The 23,882-nt window shown below is 41.4% G+C and overlaps 1 protein-coding gene across 3 annotated transcripts in view; it reads right to left on the bottom strand.

Annotated features, from left to right (window-relative positions):
• The window catches only part of LOC149261889 (uncharacterized), a 347,563-nt gene that overhangs the window by 249,221 nt on the left and 74,460 nt on the right, over window positions 1-23,882 (bottom strand). For all 3 annotated transcript variants that reach the window (XM_089422974.1, XM_089422969.1, XM_089422961.1), the window contains one exon: window positions 3,555-3,695. In XM_089422974.1, coding sequence (XP_089279100.1) covers window positions 3,555-3,695 — 141 coding nt within the window. The remainder of the gene's footprint in view (window positions 1-3,554; window positions 3,696-23,882) is intronic.

Raw genomic sequence — 23,882 nt, forward strand, 5'->3', positions numbered from 1 at the left:
CGCTAAGAGGGAGTGTCAGCGTTTATAGTATCAAACAGGTGTTCTAGTCCCAATTTGTGTCAGAGAGGATAACAACATGAGATCTTCAAAACCGAGAAAAGGTTTCATGAAATAAGCGTGTAAAACGCCTTAATTCAATTAATTAACCATCATTTAAATGTTTCCTAAGTCTAACTTATGAAAATTGGTTAATTAATAGTAATTAATTAAGCAAAAGGTGAGAAAGCTCTAGAAACTCACATAGATTGTGTTTGAAATGATCTTAGTCGTTGGTGGAGATCTAATCATGGTCATTGGTTCACCAACAAGAGATTATAAGAGTAGGTTGATGTGGATGGAGATACACACATCGAGCAAGACGGAGAGCGAGTTCCTTGGGAAGATCGAGCTATCCAATGCACTGATTCAGCAGGAAGAAGAGCTCGACCCGGAGAAATAGTGATTGAGGGAGCAACAACAGTGATTTCCGATGAAGCTCTGGTGTCGAAGAGTTATCAGCAGGAGGGACACATTATTTCTCAGTGGGGCTGACGCTAAGGCAGTGCAGAGGCTTCAGAGAGCAGTTTGATTTAGCTGGAGAGGAGGTTGATTCAGGTGATAGTGATCGGAAGAAGTTCCAAGAGGGCAAGTGTGTCATCTTCAATGGCTGAGTTGGGAAAACGACAGAATCAAAGCAACTCCATACGCAGTACGAGTAGAGCCTGCGCAGAGGCTGACCCAGGGGTTTCAAGCGGGCCAAACGGAGCCAAATTCTGGAGCAGCGTTAGTTGTCGGGTTAGAAAAATTGTCTCCCTAATATTTTGGCCAAATTTTTTGCTGGAGGATTGCCAATTTGGGCATCTAGATATTGTACTCAGGTTTTACAGTTGCATAATAAATAAACCTTGATCTATTGCACCGATTTTCCCTTCAGGGTATTTCTGGGGACTTTTGTCCAAAAATGTTAGTGTCATTTTTATTATGTGAGTGCGCATCTCTTTCTCAGTTCCAGTTTATTTTCCGCAGCATAATTTTATTGTGAAGAATTGCAGTGTGATTTATTCATTATTTGTCGTAACAAATAAACTGCATGATTACTCAGTTAGAAGAATAAATTTCCAATCGTTGCAATTCAAGGAATTTTCACAGAAGGGAATGATGAGGTCTTTGCAAGTTTGCGTTGACATCTCCTGAAGCCGTAAAGGACTTTGGCTGGGTCATAAAAGACTTTGACCAAGACAAGATGAATACATTCACCTTTCAAGCCCAAAAGGACTTGGCTAGGTCATAAAGGACTTTGACCAAAAAAGTGGATGGCCCAAGGCAATTACAAGGGCAAATTATAGGATACATTCACCTTTGAAGCCAAAAGGACTTGGCTAGATCAACAAAAGGTGAATGTTCCAAGAAAATTATAGGATTGGACAGATCTTCTCCTCAGAAGCCAAAAGGATTTGGCTACTAGAAGGACTTGCCTATGTCGACTAAAGGAGATAGATGTAATTCACCTTTGAAGGCAAAACGACTTGGCTAGGTCATAAAGGAATTTTACCAGAAAGGTGAATGGTCCAAAGGAAAATTCTCTCCTAAGAAGCAAGAAGAACTTGGATGCTAGAAGGACTTGGCTAGGTCATGAAAGTATTCCCGCATGCCAAAATGCCTTCCAAGTCGACCAAAGAAAATTATAATAATTAAATAAATAAATAAAATTATTATTTTGGGCTTCATGTAGGCCCCAAGTGTCAGGTCGGCCCCACATATGAATGGGTGTGACCCTTGGTCAAAGTCCACCCCATTTGACTAATATAAATACACATGAGACTCCACTTTGATCAATTCAGACATCACATTCTCTCTTCTATTCTGATCCACACGTGCGAGAATAAGAGAAGGAAATCTGAAGTTTGACCGAGTATAGAAGCTTCCATTTGACCAAGGTTGACCTGCCTCATTTGACCAAGTCTAATCTGTTTCGTTTGACCGAGGTTCTGGCTACCTTTGACCAGGAATTTGGCAGAGTTTGACAGCAGGAAGAAGGCCGAAATTGACCTCAGGAAGACAACAGCAGACCTTTTGACTGCAGGGGTCAACCACAGGTTCGAATTTGACTGCAGGAGACAGGTTGACCAGGACAAAAAGTTGACCAGAATTGACCTTTTTAAAGGCTTGACCACCGTTGACCAAGCTGGGATTTTGACCAGGTTTGACTGGTGAATAGACTTGGATTTTGGCACAGATTTCTAGAATATTCTTGGAATTGTAAATATTTCTGAAGAACAATTTCTCCTTAGAAGAAAAGTTGTTGGGTTTTTCCCAAGGTTGAGTTTTCCCAAGGTAAATATGTTGTCTCTATTGTGCATGGTTGTCTCTTTATGATCCTACTATTTTTCATTGCATTACTGTTGAAATTTTATGTGTATAGTTGCTTAATGATATATGTGACATAAGATAGCTTGACTGGAAATCAATGGAAAGTAATTATCCGAACAGAACAGTTTCTACAGTGCATTATTGTAGAAAATTCAACAATGTTCCTAGGAATATTATTGTACAATGGAGTTTATGAGGGAATTATTTATTCAGCTATATCATGAGAAACATGACAACTACAGCTTTACCATTCCAATAATCCAGGGGAGGGGTTTCCTGAGGGACTACAGAGCATCAATGCTTTACCATTCCAATCTCTTTTGCATGACCCAGAATTTCATCCCTAGTTCAAGCACTACAGATTTTCTACCTCCACACCTAAAAGATGCACTGCTCTATGCCAAACACAAAACTACATGAAGCAAACAGACTTTAATATAATTATTTGAAAAGAGGGCTTGCCCCTTGATCAGTTCCCTGATCTCCATAAAACAATGGAGATAATTTACCCTTCCATGGCTATTTTCAGACATTAACTAAAAACTGCTACCTTATCTGATATGATCTGTCTATACTTAGTAGACTTTATTAGCACTAAGTTACATTTACTGAAGCTTGTGTGAGAAGAACTATCTTTGATAAGTTATTATATTTTGGCTAGATTCATGAAAAGCGGAAGATCTATTTGGATATTCAATCTCCAATTCTGACATGATTTTGTACTCCATGTTATTGTTTAATGTTAAGATAGTGAACTCAAATGAGTTAGGTCTCCAAATTCCTCATTTTCTTTGTGGGCTCATATCACTCTAGGAACAAAATAGTCTTGATGACTCAAGTTTGACACAGCTAGAATTATCAGGTAAACTAGTTTTTCAATACCAATGTCTGAGCATTACAAAGGTGTCAACTATAATGTAAACTGTTATGATGGATAAAGAAACCATGCATCCTATCAGGTATGGGCAGCATGGCAGATCATACAATGGGATGCCTCTGCATATGACAGAGCAATGTAAGCAGGTTCTACAAATGTGACTCATTAATTGCCAGATAAGCAGTACAATTTCTTTCAGTTATAGGAAAGTCTTAAACAAGAAAGTTGATATGTGGTGACCCATAGTCTTACAGCTTTATTCTGCTTTTCTTGTTAAATTTAAAGAGGGAACTCAGAAGTATAGAAAGAGATGCCAAAGAAGCCAAACCTCGGACCTGCTTAGCCCCAAGTCTTTGTCAAAAATGCTGACAGCCCTTGCTGCTCCACCATGTGTACTTTCATCTGAGATAGAGCATCTTGATTGTTTAATGCTTGATATTGCATTTTCAAAAGCTGTATAGACTGCTACCTGCACAGATAAATTAATGATTATATTAAATTTGGCACAGCCATAATCAACTATATACAGGCAATCCTTGGTGAATAATCCAACTCATACAAGATGAATGGATTGATTATTTTGGGGAGACATTTTAAAAAGCCACATACATGTCTGCTTAGCATTTGGGATAGTCCTTACTCAAAAATATGTGAAGTGTTTACATGACATGTGAAACATGACCTCTAATTTTCTATCAGAAATATATAAGTGAACTATCTTCTTTGATCTTGTTGCCTAATTCTTTAATTCAAAAACCATATTTGGAAGATGGGATTAAGATATGCTTTAGATACTCTTTGTTGGAAATCAGGAGGTTTTTCAATTTTTATCTTAGATTTCCATTACAAGATAATTACTTGTGAGTTTATCAGCGTTGTTATTATTATTATTATTATGGTTTCTTTCTTCATAGAGCAAATTACCATAAAACATGAAGATCACAGAAGACAATAAAACACAAGATATAGGCTCCAAGCCAGGGGAAAACCCAGAAAATCTCTTCTTATAGAATCAGATCAAATGAGATATCCAAGACCCATAACCACAGAAATTCCTCCTCTAGATGCCAAGCCAAAACTTCCTTCCTTCCAGCAGATTCACCAGCAAGAAACCAGCAACAAGAGATGTAAGAAAGGATGATCTTCTTCCAGACTTTGGCCTTCTTGATCTCCATCTTCTCTGCGATATTTAAGACCAAAACCATCCAAGTGTGTGTGTTCAAATGAGCTCCATCTACCATCTATTTATATAGATTAGAGGGGAGCTCCATCTACCCTCTATTTATATAGATTAGAGGGGGTGCGAATATACATGTCCATTGGGGCAAGGCTGACCTATCATGTAGGCCGACTTGGCATCTAGAGGGGTTTCTATCCCAAAAATTACATTTAAAAATTCTTTTCCATTTTACAATAGGTCCAAAATAGGACTTTGACACTTTGACTTAAAAACCTAAAAGCACAAAGAACATGCTTATCTAGAAAATAATAATAATTTTATTTTTCCTTTTCTTTTGTTTTTTCCATAAAATACAAAATGGTACAAATTATGAAGACCAAAACTAGTTACATTCTCCAACATTCCCTCTTAACTTGGGAGGTATTCATAATTGTACACCTGGTACAAGGATATTCTCAAACTGAAATATTCTCATAAGAAGAGTCAAATTGGTAAGCCATCTATAAGCATCAGCATCATATCATCATAACCAGCATTGTCAACATAGCAAGGCCTTAACTAACAAGCTCTATCTCTTCATAAAATTAGAGCACAATGTTGGGAGGTTTTACGTGGGACACCACACTACTCTCCAGGCACATACCCCATCCAAATGTTCACAATGTATGTCCTTCTAGGACTATTTTTATCTTGGATTCCCAATCCTCGAAGAATATCAGTCATCTTTGACCACTCTTGTCTTGGATACCCTATCCAATCCTCAAAGAGTGTCGGTCCACGAGACTACTTCCCTATCTTGGATTCCAAATCCTCAAGGAGTACTAGTCTCAAATGCTTACCCAATCCTCTGAACCCCATTCTCTCTCCATGGCCTTCACTAGACGTACAGTTGTTAGTCCTGGCCTAGTGCATGACACATGAAGTAGAGAATCATGTCCATCATCACTACCTCTCAACTAGGGAGGATATACTCATTCCCTCACACACAAAGGGAATATATCCAAGCTCCCTCTCAACTAGGGAGATGTGTCCAACATTAGCTACTTGTTCTTTATGGAGATAGTTGCATGATTCCTTTTTTCCTTGGCATCTCTTCCTTCAATCTAGTGATAGGGTTCGGGCCATCAACCTTGCATATCATATTCTTTTCTTTATCATCAATGAAGGCATTATATTGAGCCTTATCAAACTTCAAGCCAATCATAGCTCTCTCTGAAAGTGAACTTCATTGTACAAACTTGACCTTCAGGTTATCCTCTCACACTGCTACCTTTCAATCCCAAGATGAAAACATCTTGACTTCATAATTGCCAAATATCATATGTTGATCTTGTCTCAACATCCTTCACATATTCCTGCAATATCCTTCAAGGTAGCAAAAACAATATGTTAACTAGATAACCAATAATAGAAATATTAGACTTACCTCATCATGATGACTTTCTCATCAAAGCATCAACTTTCTTGAGTTCTTTGAGATCAACATCCTTTCACATGATCCATATCCACATGAATCCTTCTTCACGCATTCATTTTAATCGGAGTGCCCATGGATCGAGCTTGATTACCCAGCTGTGATATCTTAATTGGAGTTGTCATTGTTAACTCCCTTCTTTTTGTTGATTTGGGGTAGCATCGGATGTGTTCTAAGCCTCAAATTTTGCATGGGGGCTTGGGAACATGTATTCCAAAGAACCCAGAAAGCGTTTTGGGAAATTCCAACCAAAGCGATTTTATTAAAATAATTAATATTTTTAATGGGGTTCCTAAGCCTAAACTTAGGAAAATTAAAATATTAATGGGTATTAATCTAATCAGGGGTGAAACTTCTACAAAAAGCCATGGATCATGCCAAAACAATCTGAGCCTTTGATTAAAATGTAATCTAGGTCATTGGTTGTCCAACAAGAAGTTATAAGAAGGGGCTTGAGGGTCATTTGGAAAATACATAGTGAGATTGAGAAAATCGATTTTCTGAAGTGAAAAGTTCTCAAGAGGAAAATCAATTGAGGAGATCTTGCAGCAAAGGGGCAGTGAGAATCCGGGAGAAGGAATTTCTGGAGAGTACGAGGCAGAGGGAAAACAGAAAGACGTCCAAAGGAAGGTCGACGCTGGCCCATGCAGTGCTGACGCAGAGGCAGCACAATCCTTGAGGGGAAGTCAAGTTCCTGCTGAGGGAAGTCGAAATTCAGTTGTCGGAAACCAGGGTGTGAGTCTGGGAGACATAAAATCAATTTCTCAGTCAGCAGAGGATCCAAAGGAGAGGCAGCGTGATACCTAGGAGGGGTGACACGGAAATTGCCCAGGGTGACACAGAAACTGCGCAAAGGCCACGCAGATGGTGACGCGGAGCCTCCAGAGCAACAGGATAAGTCATTGTTTCTCCAGTGACGGGGTGAGATCATTTCACCAGTATTTTGTTCAGTGTTCTCTCTGTATCGGATTGCTAGTTGAGCATCCTAGAATTGTACTCATATTTTCTCCTACATAATAATAAACCCTCAACGCTGCTGCACCGGTTTTCCCACATTGGGTTTTTCCGGGGACGTTTTATCCAAAAATAATTGTGTCCTATGTGTTGTAATTTTCTTTCTTGCTCAGTATTTTATTTCCGCATATATGTTAATTAAGTGAAGGTTGCAAATGTATTTGCTTCGATATTTACCGTAGAGCACAGTAAATAACTTGCATGAATTAACAAGTAGGAGGAGTAACATCATTGTGATGCAGTAGGGAATCCAGTTAAGGAATTTTCACACTTTTCTTCTGGAAACTAAACTTGATGTCGATCAACATTGTTATATCTATGCCATGCAATCTTGTGAGAGAGTCTTCATCTCTTTCCATACCAAAGTATGTCACATCATGCATCCATGTGGAAAGCTTACCGAGCACATTTTATATCCAACTCTTTTGCAAGATTCTTATAGATATGTGTTGATTTGGGGTAGCATCGGATGTGCTTTACACCTCAAATTTTGCAAGGAGGCTTGGGCACATGCATTCCAAAGAACCCAGAAACCGTTTTGGGAAATTCCACCCAGAGACGATTTTATTAAAATAATTAATATTTTTAATGGAGTTCCTAAGTCTAAACTTAGGAAAATTAAAATATTAATGGGTATTAATCTAATTGTGGGTGTAACTTCTAGAAAAAGATGGAGATCAAGTCAAAATGATCTGAGCCTTTGATTAGGAGTTAATCTAGGTCGTTGGTTGTCCAACAGAAAGATATAAGAAGGGGCTTGAGGGTCATTTGGAAAACACACCAAGAGAGATCAAGAAATCGATTTTCTGAAGTGAGAAGTTCTTAGGAGGAAAATTCGATTGAGGAGATTTCTTGCAATTGAGGGGCAAGGATAGCAACTTCCGGAGAGAGAGATTCTCAGTCGGAGAATCATCAACAGAGAGAAAGAGAGTGATCTAGCAACTCTCACGCAAAGGCTGATGTTGGGCCATCAAGGCCACGCAAAGGCGACACAGAAGGAGAGAGAGAGTCGAAAATCAGAGCAGATAGTCAGTTTCAGCTGTCGGAAGCCGGGGTGTGAGACCAAGAGACTGTGAGCTGTGATTCTAGGCTACTGAACGATTCCCTAGTTGGGTGACGTTGTGCCTAAGAGGGTTGACGTAGGGACAGTGAAGAGGCAGCGCAGGGCCTACCAAGGGCACCTCATCTAGCATTTGGATCAGCCGGGACTTTTTCTCAGTGATTGTGCAAGGTAATCTCACAAAGTTTCTGTCAGTATTTCTTTCTATAACTAAATAACCCTGTGAGGTATTCAGAGATGTATTTAGAATTTGCTACTATTTAATAATAATAAACCCTTAGAGATGTTTCACCTGTTTTCCTGCATTGGGTTTTCCTGGGGACATTTGTCCAAAAATAACAGTGTCCTGTGTATTTGTATTTCCTTGCTCAATCTCTATGTTTTAGAATCATATTTAATTTGGTGTAGGTTGCTTCAGTAATTTACTTCAATATTTCAAGAAGAAACCTTAAATAAGTTTGTAATGTAATTTACAATCTAGGTGAAGTAGATTTAGCTGGTTGCAGTAGGATTCCAGAGATGGTTAGATCTAGGAATTTTCACATGGTATCAAAGTTGATGTAAAACAGGAAGGGCAGATCTAGCACTGACGCAGGGGCCAACTTGTTGTAGCAAGCAACAGTTCAAATCCCCCGAGGGATTGCGCAATTCCAGCCAAGAGGGCTACATTTTCGAGGTTATCTCTCCGAGTGAGTCGATAGAGAGGTAAGATTGTCGGATCGAAAACATGCCAAGGCAGAGGGAGCCACGTAGAGCCTCGGCGCAGAGCTAGAGGGACGTAGTTTTCTACAAGTTGAGTGTTGGGCAGAAAAGTCATCGAAAGAAGGAAGCAGATTGCATAGTGAGGTAATACTTCCTCAGTGGTTTCTTGCCGAGGAAATCAATATTTATCATTTACCGGGCAGCAATCGAGCAACAAACTTACTAGCTCCATCAGGGAGTACATAAGCCAACCTACGAGCTATGCAGTAGGGAGAAAGAGGGAGTTGTTCGACAGTTTTTGGAGGAGATGGCAACCAGTGGCTTGAGGGATCAGGACAGGTTGGACGAAACTTCCAACTACATCATCTGGAAGGCTAGAATGTCCTTCCTTCTAGATGGAAATGTCCTCAAGACATACGTCGATAGTGTGGTAGTTGAACCTATAGATGCAGATCCATTGAAAAAGTACAAGGTTGAAATGGCGAAGGCCAAGAGGATGATCACGGATGGAGTCAAGGATCATGTGGTGTGTCACATTGCTAGTAGAACAACTACTAAGGAGATGTGGGATCCTTTTGCCACATTGTATCAGGGATCTTCCAAGCAACGGAAGATGTACTTAGACCAGAAGTTGAGATCTGCTCAAATGCAAAAGGGAGAGCATGTGGATCCCTTCCTCACAAAACTAAATGAGACCCGTGATGAGTTGTCGGCTGCGGGGCATACACCTCAGGATTCAGAGTTAGTGAGACTGGCCCTAAATTCTGTCTCAGATGAGTGGCAAGTCTTTGTCCAGAGTATCTTGGGCAGAGGAGCATTGCCTAATTGGGATGAGATGTGGCCAGCTCTAAAACAACAGGCGCTGAGTAGAGATCTGGTCAAGGTCAAGCTTGACGAAAGCAGCAGCAACAGTGGGTCGAAGCCCAAGGAGGATGAGGAGAATGTAACCCTTGCATCGAAGGGGCGGCAGGGGCAACAGAGATGAAGGAAAGATGTCTCCAAGGTGAAGTGTTTCAGGTGTGGCGAAATGGGCCACTATGCATCCCAGCGTCCTATGAAGAAAAAAGACAATGATGAGAAGCATGATCCTAAGGTTGCAGCCGCAAAGATCGAACAAGAGGAGGAGTTCGCCATGACAACAAAGATACCTCAAGGAGGGAGGTGGGTTGATTTAGAACTGTAGTTCAATAGAGCTACAAATAGGCAGGATCCTTGAGGAGTCCACCTCTTGGATCATCACCTTGCTACAGGAGCCCATGATCAGTACTAGAGGGATGGAGGAGTTTTCAATTGGTGCCATGGAGTGTTGGAGCGACAGATGCAGTAGTTAGCAATGCAAGAACTTGAGTAGCGCAGAGAAGAGAGGCAGCAGTGCGTGGAGGCACAGTGCAGTGGCTCCAGCAAACAGCGTGGGAGTAGCAACAGTCAGGGTTTTAGCACCGAGGTGTATCCACTGGATAATTGTCCAGTTTTGGGTGTTTTTGTTGATTTGGGGTAGCATTGAATGTGCTCTAGCACAAAATTTGGTGGAGAGGTCGGGGCACATAAGATCTCCAATACCCAGAAAGGGTTTGGGCAGATTCTAAACAGATCAGGAGATATTAAAATAATTAATATTTTTAATGGAGTCCCTAAGTCTAAACTTAGGGAAAATAAAATATTAATGTGTATTAATATGAATCTGTGTTAGAGTGGTCCAAAAGACATGGATCAAGCCAGACCTAATCTTAGCCGTTGATTAGAGACTTAATCTCGGCCGTCGAGATGTCAACAGGAAAAGTATAAGAGGAGGCTTGAGGGTCACTTGGAGAGTACACTAAAGTGATCAGTCATTCTATTCTCTAGAGCGGGGTTTGCTAAGAGAGGTAGAATCAGTGATCAGGAGAGCAGCTAAGGGGCATTGAGTACAGAGAAACAGAGAAGGCATAGAGTGTGCTGGGAGAGCAGTGAAACAGCCAAGAAGAGTGACGCAGAGCTAGCAAGGGCTCACGCAAGGCCACGCAAAGGCAGCCAAGTGCTGCGCAAAGCACAAGAGGGGCCAACGCAGCAGACACAGAGGCTCCCAGAGCTGACGCAAGGTCTCCTTGGGCTGACGCAGGCCAAGAAAGGCTGACGCAGGGCCAGCGTGAGACAGAGAGGTGTTGACGCAGTCCAGTTTGGGCAAACGCTGGGGTCGCTGAGTAGTTATGTGCTAAGGAGCTACTGGAAGGATTTTTCGGGGTTTCAGCCAGGAGATTTCTCTCAAACTGTGAGGTATAGCTGTTAAGGAAATTCTCTGTTGGGTAGGCCAATTTCGGCACCTAGATTGTATTCTAATATTACTTCATAAGAAAACCCTCAAATAGCTGCACCAGTTTTCCCGCGTTGGGTTTTTCCAGGGACATTGATCCAAAAATAATAGTGTCATGTGGTGTGTTTGTTCTTGTTTCTTTTAGTTGTTGATCTATAATATGTTGAGCATGCATTGGTGTTTATTTTCAGTATTTACTTTGTAAATAACTTGTTAAAGAAAAATAACAAGTAGGTAGGAATAAATCAGAAAAAGTGAATGAAGGGTTTCTAAACTAAGTAAACTTAGAAACTTCAACATGGTATCGGAGCATGATTGCAGATCACAGGAGGACTAAAAGACATCAGCCGAGCGGAGCAACAGCAGCAAAAAACAGCTATCCCGAGGTGATAGAAGTTGTTTCTAGCAGCACAGAAGCCAAGAAGTGTGACGCAGAGCCAGCCAGAGCCACGCAAAAGAAGCAGGGAGCTACGCAGAGCCTCAAAGAGGCCAGCGTTGCTGACGCAAAGGGCCAGAGGGCTGACGTAGGGCATCCCAGGGCTGACGCAGACCCATCTAGGGTGACGCAGAGCCAGCGTCAGGCAGAGAGGGGATGACGCAGTTCACAAAGAGGCAGTTGCTGGAGTCTAGAAGGCTGCAGAAATATTGCAATGTGGAGCTGGGGGGGTACTGTAGTCAGAACAGTACCTGACAAAGCAGGCCCAGAGGAGTTGTTACCGAGGGTTTCTAGCCGAGGAACCTAAATCAGCAGTGCAGTTGCACAAGACAATCAGAGTAGGGGGCATCTCGACAAGTGGCAGAAGGATTTTCAAGAGGGAAATTAGGACTCAGAGGGAGTCCAGAAGAGAACTTCCAAACGGGAAGTAGAGACTCAGAGGAGTCAAACAAAGAACTTCCAGGAGAGAAGTAGAGGAGAGTCATGGCACTATATGGGGTAAGAGACCAGGATACACTGGACGGAGCATCGAACTTTGCAGTCTAGAAGGCCAGAATCTTATCAGTGCTTGACAGGAATCATGTCAAGAACTTCGCCTTGAAGGATATAGCTATCCCAGTCGACCCCAATGATAATGACAAGTAAGAAGAGACGATGGCGATGAACAAGTGTGTTATCCTTGACGGGGTCAAGGATCATGTGGTACCACATATAGCCGAGAACGAAACGGCAGTTGAGACGTGGGAGGCTCTCAAGAACCTGTACCAACATACTTTTGTGCAAAGAAGAATGTTGCTCGAGAACCAGATGAGGTGTTATCAGATGAAGAAGGGTCAATCGATTGACACCTTCCTTGGAGGACTGAATGAGATCCAAGACCAATTGACTGCTATAGGAGCGACACCAGATCAGGAGCTTATGTGGGGACAGACGCTAGGGTTGCAGAGCAGTTTTGTGCTAAGGAGCTGCCGGAAGGATTTTCCGGGGTTTCAGCCAGGAGATTTCTCTCAAACTATGAGGTATAGCTGCTAAGGAAATTCTCTGTTGGGTAGGCCAGTTTCGGCACCCAGATTGTACTCTGATATTGCTTAATAAGAAAACCCTCAGATAGTTGCACCGGTTTTCCCGTATTAGGTTTTTCCGGGGACATTGGTCCAAAAATAATGGTGTCATGTGGTGTGTTTGTTCTTGTTTCTTTTAGTTGTTGATCTGCAATATGTTGAGCATGCACTAGTGTTTATTTTTAGTATTTACTTTGTAAATAACTTGTTAAAGAAAAATAACAAGTAGGTAAGAATAAATCAGAAAAAGTGCATGAAAGGTTTCTAAACTAAGTAAACTTAGAAACTTCAACAGTTTTCAGTTGCTTCTCTCAGCAACTGAGTTGCAGTACGGATGTAGTGTTAGCAGTGGCAATGCTAGCAGCATAGCAGATGCAGCATTTGAGAGGGAGTTGTAGTACAGATGTAGCATTGGCAGTGGCAGTGTCAAAGGCAGCAGTACAGTTGCAGCAGCAGCGCAGTAGTTGGTGGACAGCATGTCAGACATCAGCAGCGCAGAGGACGATGCTTCAGAGTCAGAGCAATATGCAGCAGCAGTATATTGCTAGAGCACATTCCTCGCTAAGAGGGAGTGTTGATTTGGGGTAGCATTGGATGTGCTCTAGGCCTCAAATTTTGCAAGGAGGCTTGGGCACATGCATTCCAAAGAACCCAGAAACCATTTTGGGAAATTCCACCCAAAGACAATTTTATTAAAATTATTAATATTTTTAAAGGAGTTCTTAAGTCTAAACTTGGGAAAATTAAAATATTAATGAGTATTAATCTAATTGTGGGTGTAACTTCTCGAAAAAGACGAAGATCAAGTCAAAACGATATGAGCCTTTGATTAGGAGTTAATCTAGGTCATTAGTTGTCCAACGGGAAGATATAAGAAGGGGCTTGAGGGTCATTTGGAAAAAACACCAAGAGAGATCAAGAAATCGATTTTCTTAAGTGAGAAGTTCACAGTAGGAAAATTCGATTGAGGAGATTTCTTGCAGTTGAGGAGTAGGGATAGCAGCTTCCGGAGAGAGATTCTCAATCAGAGAATCATCAACAGAGAGAGGCAGAGAGTGATCTAGCAACTCTCACGCAGAGGCTGACGTTGGGCTAGCAAGGCCACATAGAGGTTGCGTAAAGGGAAAGAGAGAGTCGAAAATCAGAGCAGAGAGTCAGTTTCAGCAATCAGAAGCCGAGGTGTGTGACTGAGAGGCTGAGAGCAGTGACTCTAGGGTACTGATCAATTCCCTAGTTGGGTGAGGCTGTGCCTGAGAGGGTTGATGGTGGGACAACGTAGAGGCAGCGCAAGGACTGCCAAGGTCACCTCATCCAGCAACCGGATCAGCGAGTACTTTTTCTCAGTGATTGTGTGAGGTAATCTCACAAAGATTCTGCTAGTATTTCTCTCTGTAACTGAATAACCCTGTGAGGTATTCAGAGATGTATTCAGAATTTGCTACTACTTTATTATAAGAAGGTCATCAACCCCACCCTAGAAGATCAAAAGTATCTCTCTATTTTAACTAGCTCAAAGAAGAAAATTAATATAGCAAAGATTAGAACGAATTCTCATGAGCTCCATAGTGAAACAGGTCGTTGGGCAGTTCCTAAAATGCCATAGATGGAAAGGATCTGCCATATATGTGAGAATAGGAACATCGAGGATGAAAACCACTTCCTCTTAGAATGCCCTGCGTATAACCACATTAGATCTCAGTTTCACAATCTTTGTTACAATACTAACCTTCCTAGCCTTTTACAATGTCAAAATTATAGTGAGCTCGGGAGGCTTCTCTCCAAGCTTTTTGAGCATAGGAATAAAATCTTAAATCAAAATAAATAATTTGTTTCTTTAGGTCCGATAGACCATTGTTTGGTCTCAGCGGACGTTAACCATCATCATCATCGTCATCAATAATAAACCCTCAGAGTTGTTGCACCGGTTTTCCTGCATTGGGTTTTTCCGGGGACATTTGTCCAAAAATAACGGTGTCCTATGTGTTTGTATTTCCTTGCTCAGTTTCTATGTTTCAGAATCATATTTAATTTGGTGTAGGTTGCTTCAGTAATTTACTTCAATATTTCAAGAAGAAATCTAAAATAAGTTTGTAATGTAATTTACGATCTAGGTGAAGTAGATTCAGCTAGTTGCAGTAGGATTCCAGAGATTGTTAGATCTAGGAATTTTCACAATATGAACCTTTTCCTAAACAGTTACTTACAATATGCATACCTTTATTTTTCATACAATCATCTAGCCATCCTTTCTGAATGAGCTTGCTTCTTGACCATCTAAATTTCTTCATCCTTCAAGAGTATTGTTTCCATACTAGATGGGATATATACCAGTCATAATGCTACTACCAAGAATCTTCCAAAATGATGATTCTTATAGCATCTTTATGATCCCTGTATGCAAAATGACTCCCTCTAACATGATGTTAGAAAATGCTTGGATGAATAATATGCAATATGGTTCCAATTTTCTCATTCTCTTTAAACTATATGATATTTCCCAAAGCAAATCAAATAAGTAGATTCTAATTTTTCTACTATCATGTGCTTCTATGTATGATGCCATGCTTCATAACAACAAAGACTCTTTTAGAAAATGCAACGATGCATGCTTACTCTTTTAATCATCAATGAACTTGTTAGCATCAATTTCTTCAGGGTCCTTACAATTCCCTCTTTCCATCATGCTCATCACTTTCAAGAAGTCATTAACAAGCGTAAGAATTGTTGGAAAATGTAACTATGCTTGGTCTTCATAATTTATATTGTAATAATATTCATTGTAAAATTAAAAGAAAGAGAAATACATATTTTGAAAAGCATGGGTTTCAGGCTCTATATATTATTTTGTCAACTATGTCAAACATGTTCTTCATGCTTTAGGGCTTATTGAGTCAAGTAAAGATTTGCCATACGTATAAGACCCTTATGGGCACTTTGTATCAAGAAAGAAGTCTTAAGATTCAATATAAAAATGTCATTTTGAGACTCCCAAGCACCAAGTCGACTCTCCCAGCTAAGTCAACCTAGAAGAGGCTCATTCGACATCTTAAGAAGGTATCAACGTTGACTGAAGCGGGGACGAAACAGGGATGTTTTTTGGAAGCGGGGATGTGGAAGCATCATTTCTCAAAAATCTAGAAAGCGAAGGATCTCGGAAGCGTCTACAATATATATATATTGCGTTTATATTCAAAAAGAGGCATCCCAAATACCAAATTAGTTGTAGAAGACATGAAAACATGCATATTTTTACATAAATCAAGATATATATGGCATCCATGATTCCATTGTACATCAATGATTAATTATTCGAGCATCAACCATCTAGATTCTAGCAAGTACAAACGCACATCAAATTTTTAAGCATATTATAAAACATAAAACATTTAGAAGATAAAATCATCAAACATTCAAGTAACTTATCTAGCAAGTGAACAACTATCAACATTAGTCATATCCAAAATTCAATAATAATGTTTACAAAATAGGCCACTTGGCCACCACCAAGACTCAAGTAGACATTGAACCAGGAAGAGTAAAACAAAAAAGTTCAAATTCACAACAAGCCTACAAGTCTAATCTATGACAAAATTAGTAAATTGTGAATATATCTACTAATCTCTCCTCCTTACACCATGAATAATACGTGGCGGTGGGCCTCCACGTGATGGCAATGAAGAAGATGGTGGTTGTGGAAGTTGTGGCACTGAAACTGATGAAGATGACGCCCCTGTTGTTGGTGTTGAAGCACGGAACCTAGGAACCAAGGGACCAGATGGGGGTGGCATCTCAAATAGATCATCATCATCCTGGATAAGAACATCCCCTAATTGCTCTAATCACAACACTCCATCCTCCAAATTGGGCTCCGTTGGATTTTTTTCCCAAACCTTAAGTTCTTTATTAGTCTTTGCATCATCATAGTAATGGGACAACAATCGCAAGTTGTAGTGAACATAAACCAAGCTCTTTGCCTAGTCTAAATTTAACGTGTTCCTTTTAACATTGTGGAAGAAAGAATAAGAGCTCCAACACCTCTTTGTAGAAGAAGTGTTTACCACCTATGATAGCACCCGCAATGCCAAAGTCTATAGAAGTGGAGTAGCACCTCCATGCCTGTTCCACCACTCAATAGAAGAAAAAGCCTCTCGATCTCTAATTGCATGCATGCCCCCAAATGGACTATGTTAAGCGTATAGTTGCTCAATTGTTTCCGTACCATGGAAGCCTCCTCCTCATCAAGGGAATCTGGGTACAAGAGAAAATCAGTGTTCCACGAGGATGCGTCCCCCAGGGTCGGGTGCGCACCCCTCGCACCCCATGCACCCGGGATGGGGGGACGTCTGGGGAAACGTTTCCCCACGTCCCCCTTTTGGGGAGACACAGGGGGGCGTTTCCCCAGTGTGGGGGACGCGACTCCCCAAAAGGGGGATGCTTGGACGCCCCCCTCAAAATGGTCTATGCGTCTCCCCTTAAATTTGCTTGTAAACAATGATTTATGACAAGGAAAACCTAGTATTTGACCATATTTCCCTACTAATGCTATGCAATTCATGGTAATGTTAAATTCTTAAAGTAAAAGTGACATTCTCCTTTATATTTCATTTTCATCCTTTTACTTAAATTTTTAACATTACCATGAAATGACTCAGGATGTTTGAGAGTGGCTCCGATGGAGAAAGTAGAATTTTAGATCTCACTCAAAATGCAACAGACTTAACAGTTTTTCAGGAATTCAGGATTTGATGGATTTCAATGTTTCCATTGCATTTTGTCATGTACAAGGGTATGGAATTAGTCTTTAATTAAGAGCACCAAGCCCTCTGTGTACTTTAGAGTGACTTTTAGACTCGTCACTCCATTGTTTTTGAGTTTTAGTTATATCAATTTAATATTTTAGTCTCTAGATTTCAATATCTATTATAGTCTATTTTTCTTAGTACTAATTAGATTCTAGAATGATAAATGATGAATTTTAATTTTAAATCAATTTAGAATCTAGAATGATGAATTTAATTTTTAAATCAATGTAGATTCTAGAATGGTAAATAATGAATAATGAATATGGATCAGAGTATTTCATTATTGAATCTCGTGGTTTATGGATGAATCATGTATGTATTAGTAAGAATGACGAGTATGGATCAATATATTTCATTATTTAATTCAATTATGTATGTATCATTCTATTTATGCTTTCATTATTGAATATGAATTTGCAATATATATATATATATATATATATATAAAAATGAAAAAAAATTATATACCCTGACGTCCCCCCGTCCCCCCTGCATTTCAATAAAATTTGAGGGTACTCCTACACGTCCCCCTTGTGCGTCTCCCCGCACACGCGTCTCCCCATCTCGGAGTCTTGGTGGAACATTGGAGAAAATGATAAGAAGAAGAAGTAGAGTTTAAAAACTCTGGTAATGTGATGATATTTGATGGTACAAGCATCTTTGGTTACATCCTTGGGCATGGAGTCTTCAGATAATCCTCAGGTGCCACTCTAGTTGTCAACAGGGCCCACATGTGGAAAAGCCACCTCCTAAACCTCATATAAATAAGAGATCATTGGAGCTCATCTTGGCATCATCATCACACATCATTCAATCTGAAAATTGCAGAGATACATCCACACTTGTGAAGAAGTCAAAGGATTATTTTTTTGTCTGCATTGACCAACGTCTTTTCCTCTATTTGACCAACGTTGACTTGGACTAGTTTGTTGATTTGGAGTAGCATCGGATGTGCTCTAGCCACGAAATTTGGTGGAGAAGTTGGGGCACATGAGATCTCCAGTACCCAGAAAGGGTTTGGGCAGATTCTAAACAGATCAGAAGATATTAAAATAATTAATATTTTTAATGGAGTCCCTGAGTCTAAACTTAGGAAAAAAATAAAATATTAATGTGTATTAATATGAATCTGTGTTAGAGTGGTCCAAAAGAAATGGATCAAGCCAGATTTAATCTTAGCCGTTGATTAGGGACTTAATCTCGGCCGTTGATATGTCAACAAGAAAAGTATAAGAGGAGGCTTGAGCATCACTTGGAGAATATACCAGAGAGTGATCAGTCATTCTATTCTCAAGAGTGGGGTTTGCTAAGAGAAATAGAATCAGTGATCAAGAGAGCAGTTGAAGGGCATTGAGTAAAGTGAGACAGAGAGGCAGAGATAGTGTCGGGATAGCAGCAGAGCAACTAGAGAGAAAAAGGCAGGAGTATCCAGTGCTCATGCAGGGCCATGCAGAGGCAGCTAAGTGTTGCACAGAGCACCAGAGGGGCCAGCGTAGCTGACGCAGAGGCTCAAAGAGCTGATGCAGGGCCTCCTAGGGCTGACAGAGGCCAAAATAGGCTAACGCAAGGCCAGCGTTGGGCTAGGAGAGGCTGACGCAGTCCAAATTGGGCAGACGCTGGGGTTTCTGGGGCAGATAGGTGCTGAGTAGCTGCCGGAAGGATTATCTAGGGTTTCAGCTAGTAGATTTGTCAGAAATCGAGAGGTATTACTGCTAAGGAAATTCTCTGCTGGGTAGGCCAGTTTCAACACCTAGATTGTACTCTGATATTGCTTAATATGAAAACCCTCAGATCGCTGCACCGGTTTTCCCACATTGGTTTTTTCCGGGGACATTAGTCCAAAAATAATGGTGTCATATGGTATGTTTGTTATTGTTTCTTTTAGTTGTTGCTCTATAATTTGTTGAGCGTGCACTAGCATTTATTTTTAGTATTTACCTTGTAAATAACTTGTTAAGGAAAAATAACAAGTAGGTAGGAATAAATCAGATAAAGTGCATGAAGAGTTTCTAACTAAGTAAACTTAGAAACTTCAACATGGTATCAGAGCGTGATTGCAGATCACAGGCGGACTAAAAGACATCAGTCGAGTGGAGCAATAGCAGTAGAAAACAGTTCTCCTGAGGTGACAGAAGCTGTTTCTAGCAACACAAAAGCCAAGGAGTGTGACGCAGAGCTAGCTAGGGCCACGCAAAGGAAGTCGGGAGCTGCGCAGAGCCCCAGAAAGGCCAGCGTTACTGAGGTAGAGGGCCAGAGGGCTGACGCAAGGCATCCCAGGGCTGATGCAGACCCATCTGGGGTGACGCAAAGCTAGCGTGAGGCAGAGAGGGGCTAACGCAGTTCACAAAGAGGCAGTTGTTGGAGTCTAGAAGGCTGCAGGAATATTGCAGAGTGGAGCTGGTGAGGTACTGTAGTTAGAACAGTACCTGACAGAGCAAGGCCAGAGGAGCTGTTATCGAGGGTTTCTAGCCGAGGAACCCAGATCAGAAGTGTAGCTGCACAAGTCGATCAGAGTAGGGAGCATCTCGACAAGCGGCAAAAGGATTTTCAGGAGGGAAATCAGGACTCATAGGGAGTCCAGAAGAGAACTTCCAGACGGGAAGTAGAGACTCAGAGGAGTCGAACAGAGGACTTCCAGGAGGGAAGTAGAGGAGAATCATGGCACTACACGGGGTAAGAGACCAAGATAGACTGGACGGAGCATCGAACTTCGCAGTTTGGAAGGCCAAAATCTTATCAGTGCTTGACAGGAATCGTGTCAAGAACTTCGCCTTGAAGGTAATAGCTGTCCCAATCGACCCCAGTGATAATGACAGGTACGAGAAGGCGATGGCGAGAGCCAAGTGCATTATCCTTGACGGGGTCAAGGATCATGTGGTACCACATATAGCCGAGAAGGAAATGGCATTTGAGATGTGGGAGGCTTTCAAGAAGTTGTATCAGCATACTTCTATGCAGAGAATAATGTTGCTTAAGAATTAGATGAGGTCGTATCAGATGAAGAAAGGACAACCAATTGACACCTTCCTCGAACGACTGAATGAGATCCGAGATCAGTTGACTGCTATAGGGGCGACATCGGATCAGGAGCTAATGGTGAGGACAGACCTGAATGTTGTCTCAAAAGACTGGGAAGTGTTTTTCCAAAGTATACTGGGCAGAGGGACACTTCCACCTTGGGATGAGATGTGGGCAGCTCTTTGCCAGGAAGAGATCAGACGGCAGTCGAAGACAGGTAACAACAGCAAGGGGATCAAGGTCAAGAAGGAAGAGGAAGATGTGGCCCTAGCATATGAGGGAAAGCAGGAAAAACGGAAGAAGAAAAATCTCTCCAAGATCAAATGCTTCCACTGTGGGGGAGCTAGATCATTATGAGACCCAATGTCCAAGGAAGAAGAGTAAGGGAGAGTCTTCCGAGACTAAGGCAACGCCAGCACGGGCAGAGAAGGAAGTTTTGACAGACGATGATTGTGCCATGGGTGCACATGCGCCACTTGAGCAGAAGTGGGGAGACATCGAGCTAGAGTCAGGCGGACTACATGAAATGAGGGACAGGATCCTCGAGGCACCCAGCATCTTGGATTAGACCTTGCTACGGAAGCCCCAACAAGGAGTAGTAGAACTGGCTAAGTGGGTAGAGACGGATGCAGATGGAGCTGCAAAAAGAGCTACAGTGCAGAAGTCCCGAGACAGTGCAGAGCTAGCAGGCTGCAGCAGTGCAAGAGGCACAGGAGTGTTGCATCAATGCAGGAAGGCACGGAGAGGTGTGCAACATTGTGAGATGCAGGGAGTTGTTGCAGCAGTGCAGAGGTCAGAGAGGGAGCACTTGTCAGCGGCAAAGGAAGCTTCAGCATCAATGGGTGTCTCTAGCCCAACAGGGAGGTCAGTTGGGAGATCAGTTACTTACTTCTCAGTAACTGAGTTGCACTGCAGCGGAGGGCAGCACGATGCGGCATGATGAGAGGAGGTGCAATGCAGATGCAGTGCTGGGAGAAAGGACCAACAACAGCACGGATACAGAGGGAGTTGTCGTACAGATGCAGCAGTGGCAGTGGCAAAACCATGAGCAGTAGTACAGGATGCAGCAGTGCAGAGGATGTTGGGCAGGAAGGCCTAGCATCAGCATAGGTACCGATGCTGGATGATCAGAGTAATACTCAGTGAGGAGTATTGCCAGAGCACAGTCCTCGCTAAGAGGGAGTGTTGATTTGGGGTAGCATCGGATGTGCTCTAGCCACGAAATTTGGTGGAGAGGTTGGGGCACATGAGACCTCCAATTCCCAGAAAAGGTTTGGGCAGATTCTAAACAGATCAAGAGATATTAAAATAGTTAATATTTTTAATGGAGTCCCCATGTCTAAACTTAGGGAAAATAAAATATTAATGTGTATTAATATGAATCTGTGTTAGAGTGGTCCAAAATACATGGATCAAGCCAGATCTAATCTTAGTCGTTGATTAAGGACTTAATCTCGGCCGTTGATATATCAACAGGAAAAGTATAAGAGGAGGCTTGAGCATCACTTGGAGAATATACCAGAGAGTAATTAGTCATTCTATTCTCTAGAGCGAGGTTTGCTAAGAGAGATAGAATCAGTGATCGGAAGAGCAGTTTAAGGGCATTGAGTACAATGAGACAGAGAGGCAGAGATAGTGTCGGGATAGCAGCAGAGCATCCAGAGAGAGAGACAGGAGCAGCCAGTGCTCACGCAAGGCCATGCAGAGGCATCTACGTGCTGCGCAGAGCACCAGAGGGGCCAGCGTAGCTGACGCAAGGCCTCTTGGGGCTGACGCAAGCCAACATAGGTTGACGCAGGGCCAGCGCTGGGCTAGGAGAGGTTGACGCAGTCCAAATTGGGCAGATGCTGGGGTTTCTAGGGCAGATAGGTGCTGAGTTGCTACCGGAAGGATTATCCGGGGTTTCAACCTGTAGATTTGTCACAAAACGAGAGGTATTACTGCTAAGGAAATTCCCTGTTGGGTAGGCCAGTTTCAACACCCAAATTGTACTCTGAAATTGCTTAATAAGAAAACCCTCAGATAGCTACATCAGTTTTCCCACATTGGGTTTTTCCAGGGACATTAGTCCAAAAATAATGGTGTCATATGGTGTGTTTGTTCTTGTTTCTTTTAGTTGTTGATCTGTAATATGTTGAGCATGCACTGGTATTTATTTTCAGTATTTACCTTGTAAATAACTTGTTAAGGAAAAATAACAAGTAGGTAGGAATAAATCAGATAAAGTACATGAAGGGTTTCTAACAAAGTAAACTTAGAAACTTCAACATAGTTTGCATCTGTTTGACCAAAGTTTTGACTGTCTGTGGAGACCGAAGTTTTTCAGAGATTCGTTAACCAAGTTTGACTGAAGTTTCACTCGCATTTTTGGCCCATTGACCGCAAGTCAAACTCTACCCTTTGACAGAGAATTCCAGGAGGTTCTTTGACTAAAGTATGACCGAATTTCAGCCCTTTGTTCTGAGCTACCTTAGGCCAAAAGTCGGCCCTCTGTTGCAGACCGTGAGTTTGACTAGCATTGACTTTCTTCTCTCTCCATTCACTGGTTTGACTTCGTATTTGTTGAGGTCAGGATTTGGAATATTCTAATGTACTTTTGATGAACAAAATTTCTCTATCATAAGGAAAGATTTGTTGGATTTTCCCCTTGTGGGTTTTGCCTTGGCTGTGAGCCTAATTTCTGGTATCTCTTGTCTGTTGTTTACTGTTTACTATGATCTCTATTACTCTATTGTAGAAAGTGAATGGTTGAAGTTTTTCATGTGTAACTGCATAATGATTGGAATGCTATAAGAAGATAAATTGTATCATTAGAAGTAGTTATCAATTTTGAAAAATTATGCTAGTGTTGATTTCCTAGAAAATCAACAAAGCTCACAAGTTTGGAGGGAGGGTTGCATATGTGCTAGCTAACTCACATAACACAGAGACATAGGAGATGGAGGGCAAAAGTATCAAAGGCAAGACATTAGTATACCATAAACAAGAAAAAAGGTACTCTAATTTATATATATATATATATATATATAAACACTGTAACGTTCCTTTTTCTGGTGTTCCTTATGGCATGGATAGGATGGACTTTCAGAGTTGGGGGCAGACAGGTCACAAGTGCAGGTTGGCGTCCTTAGCGGGCCCAAGGGCTTTTGGAGGGGTTTTGAGGAGTTTTTATGAGGTCTGATGGCATTCGCTTGGTATATTCCATCATCCGCACAGTTTGCCTTTCGTTTTGTGGCATTCCAACAACTTTCAAAAAACAAAGTTATTAATGGGCTTGACTCAATTAATTATGCTTAAGGTGGCATTTCGAGAGGATTACTTGGCAAAACACCTTAGTGTAATAGCTCGTTGGAACCGAAATGAGAAGATCTACAGGACGGGATGGTTAGAAGTGATTTTCAGTGACCTGAGGAGGCATGGTGGCCAATTTACCCTTTTCCCACATTAAAAAGAATATTTTAATTGAAATAAAAGAGAGAAAAGTGCTCCATGATTAAAATAATAATAAAATTGGAGGTTCTAGAGGGGTCCATCAGATTTATAAAAGAGGAGGAGGAGGCCATTAGAAGACATCTTGGATTTGATATTTCTTCTTGTATGAGAGGTTGGGAACCCGGTT

The sequence above is a fragment of the Pinus tabuliformis genome, chromosome 6 (genome assembly GCF_031772625.1).
Source record: "Pinus tabuliformis cultivar Carrire ecotype Pingquan chromosome 6, CPIR1, whole genome shotgun sequence".
Lineage (NCBI taxonomy): Eukaryota > Viridiplantae > Streptophyta > Pinopsida > Pinales > Pinaceae > Pinus > Pinus tabuliformis.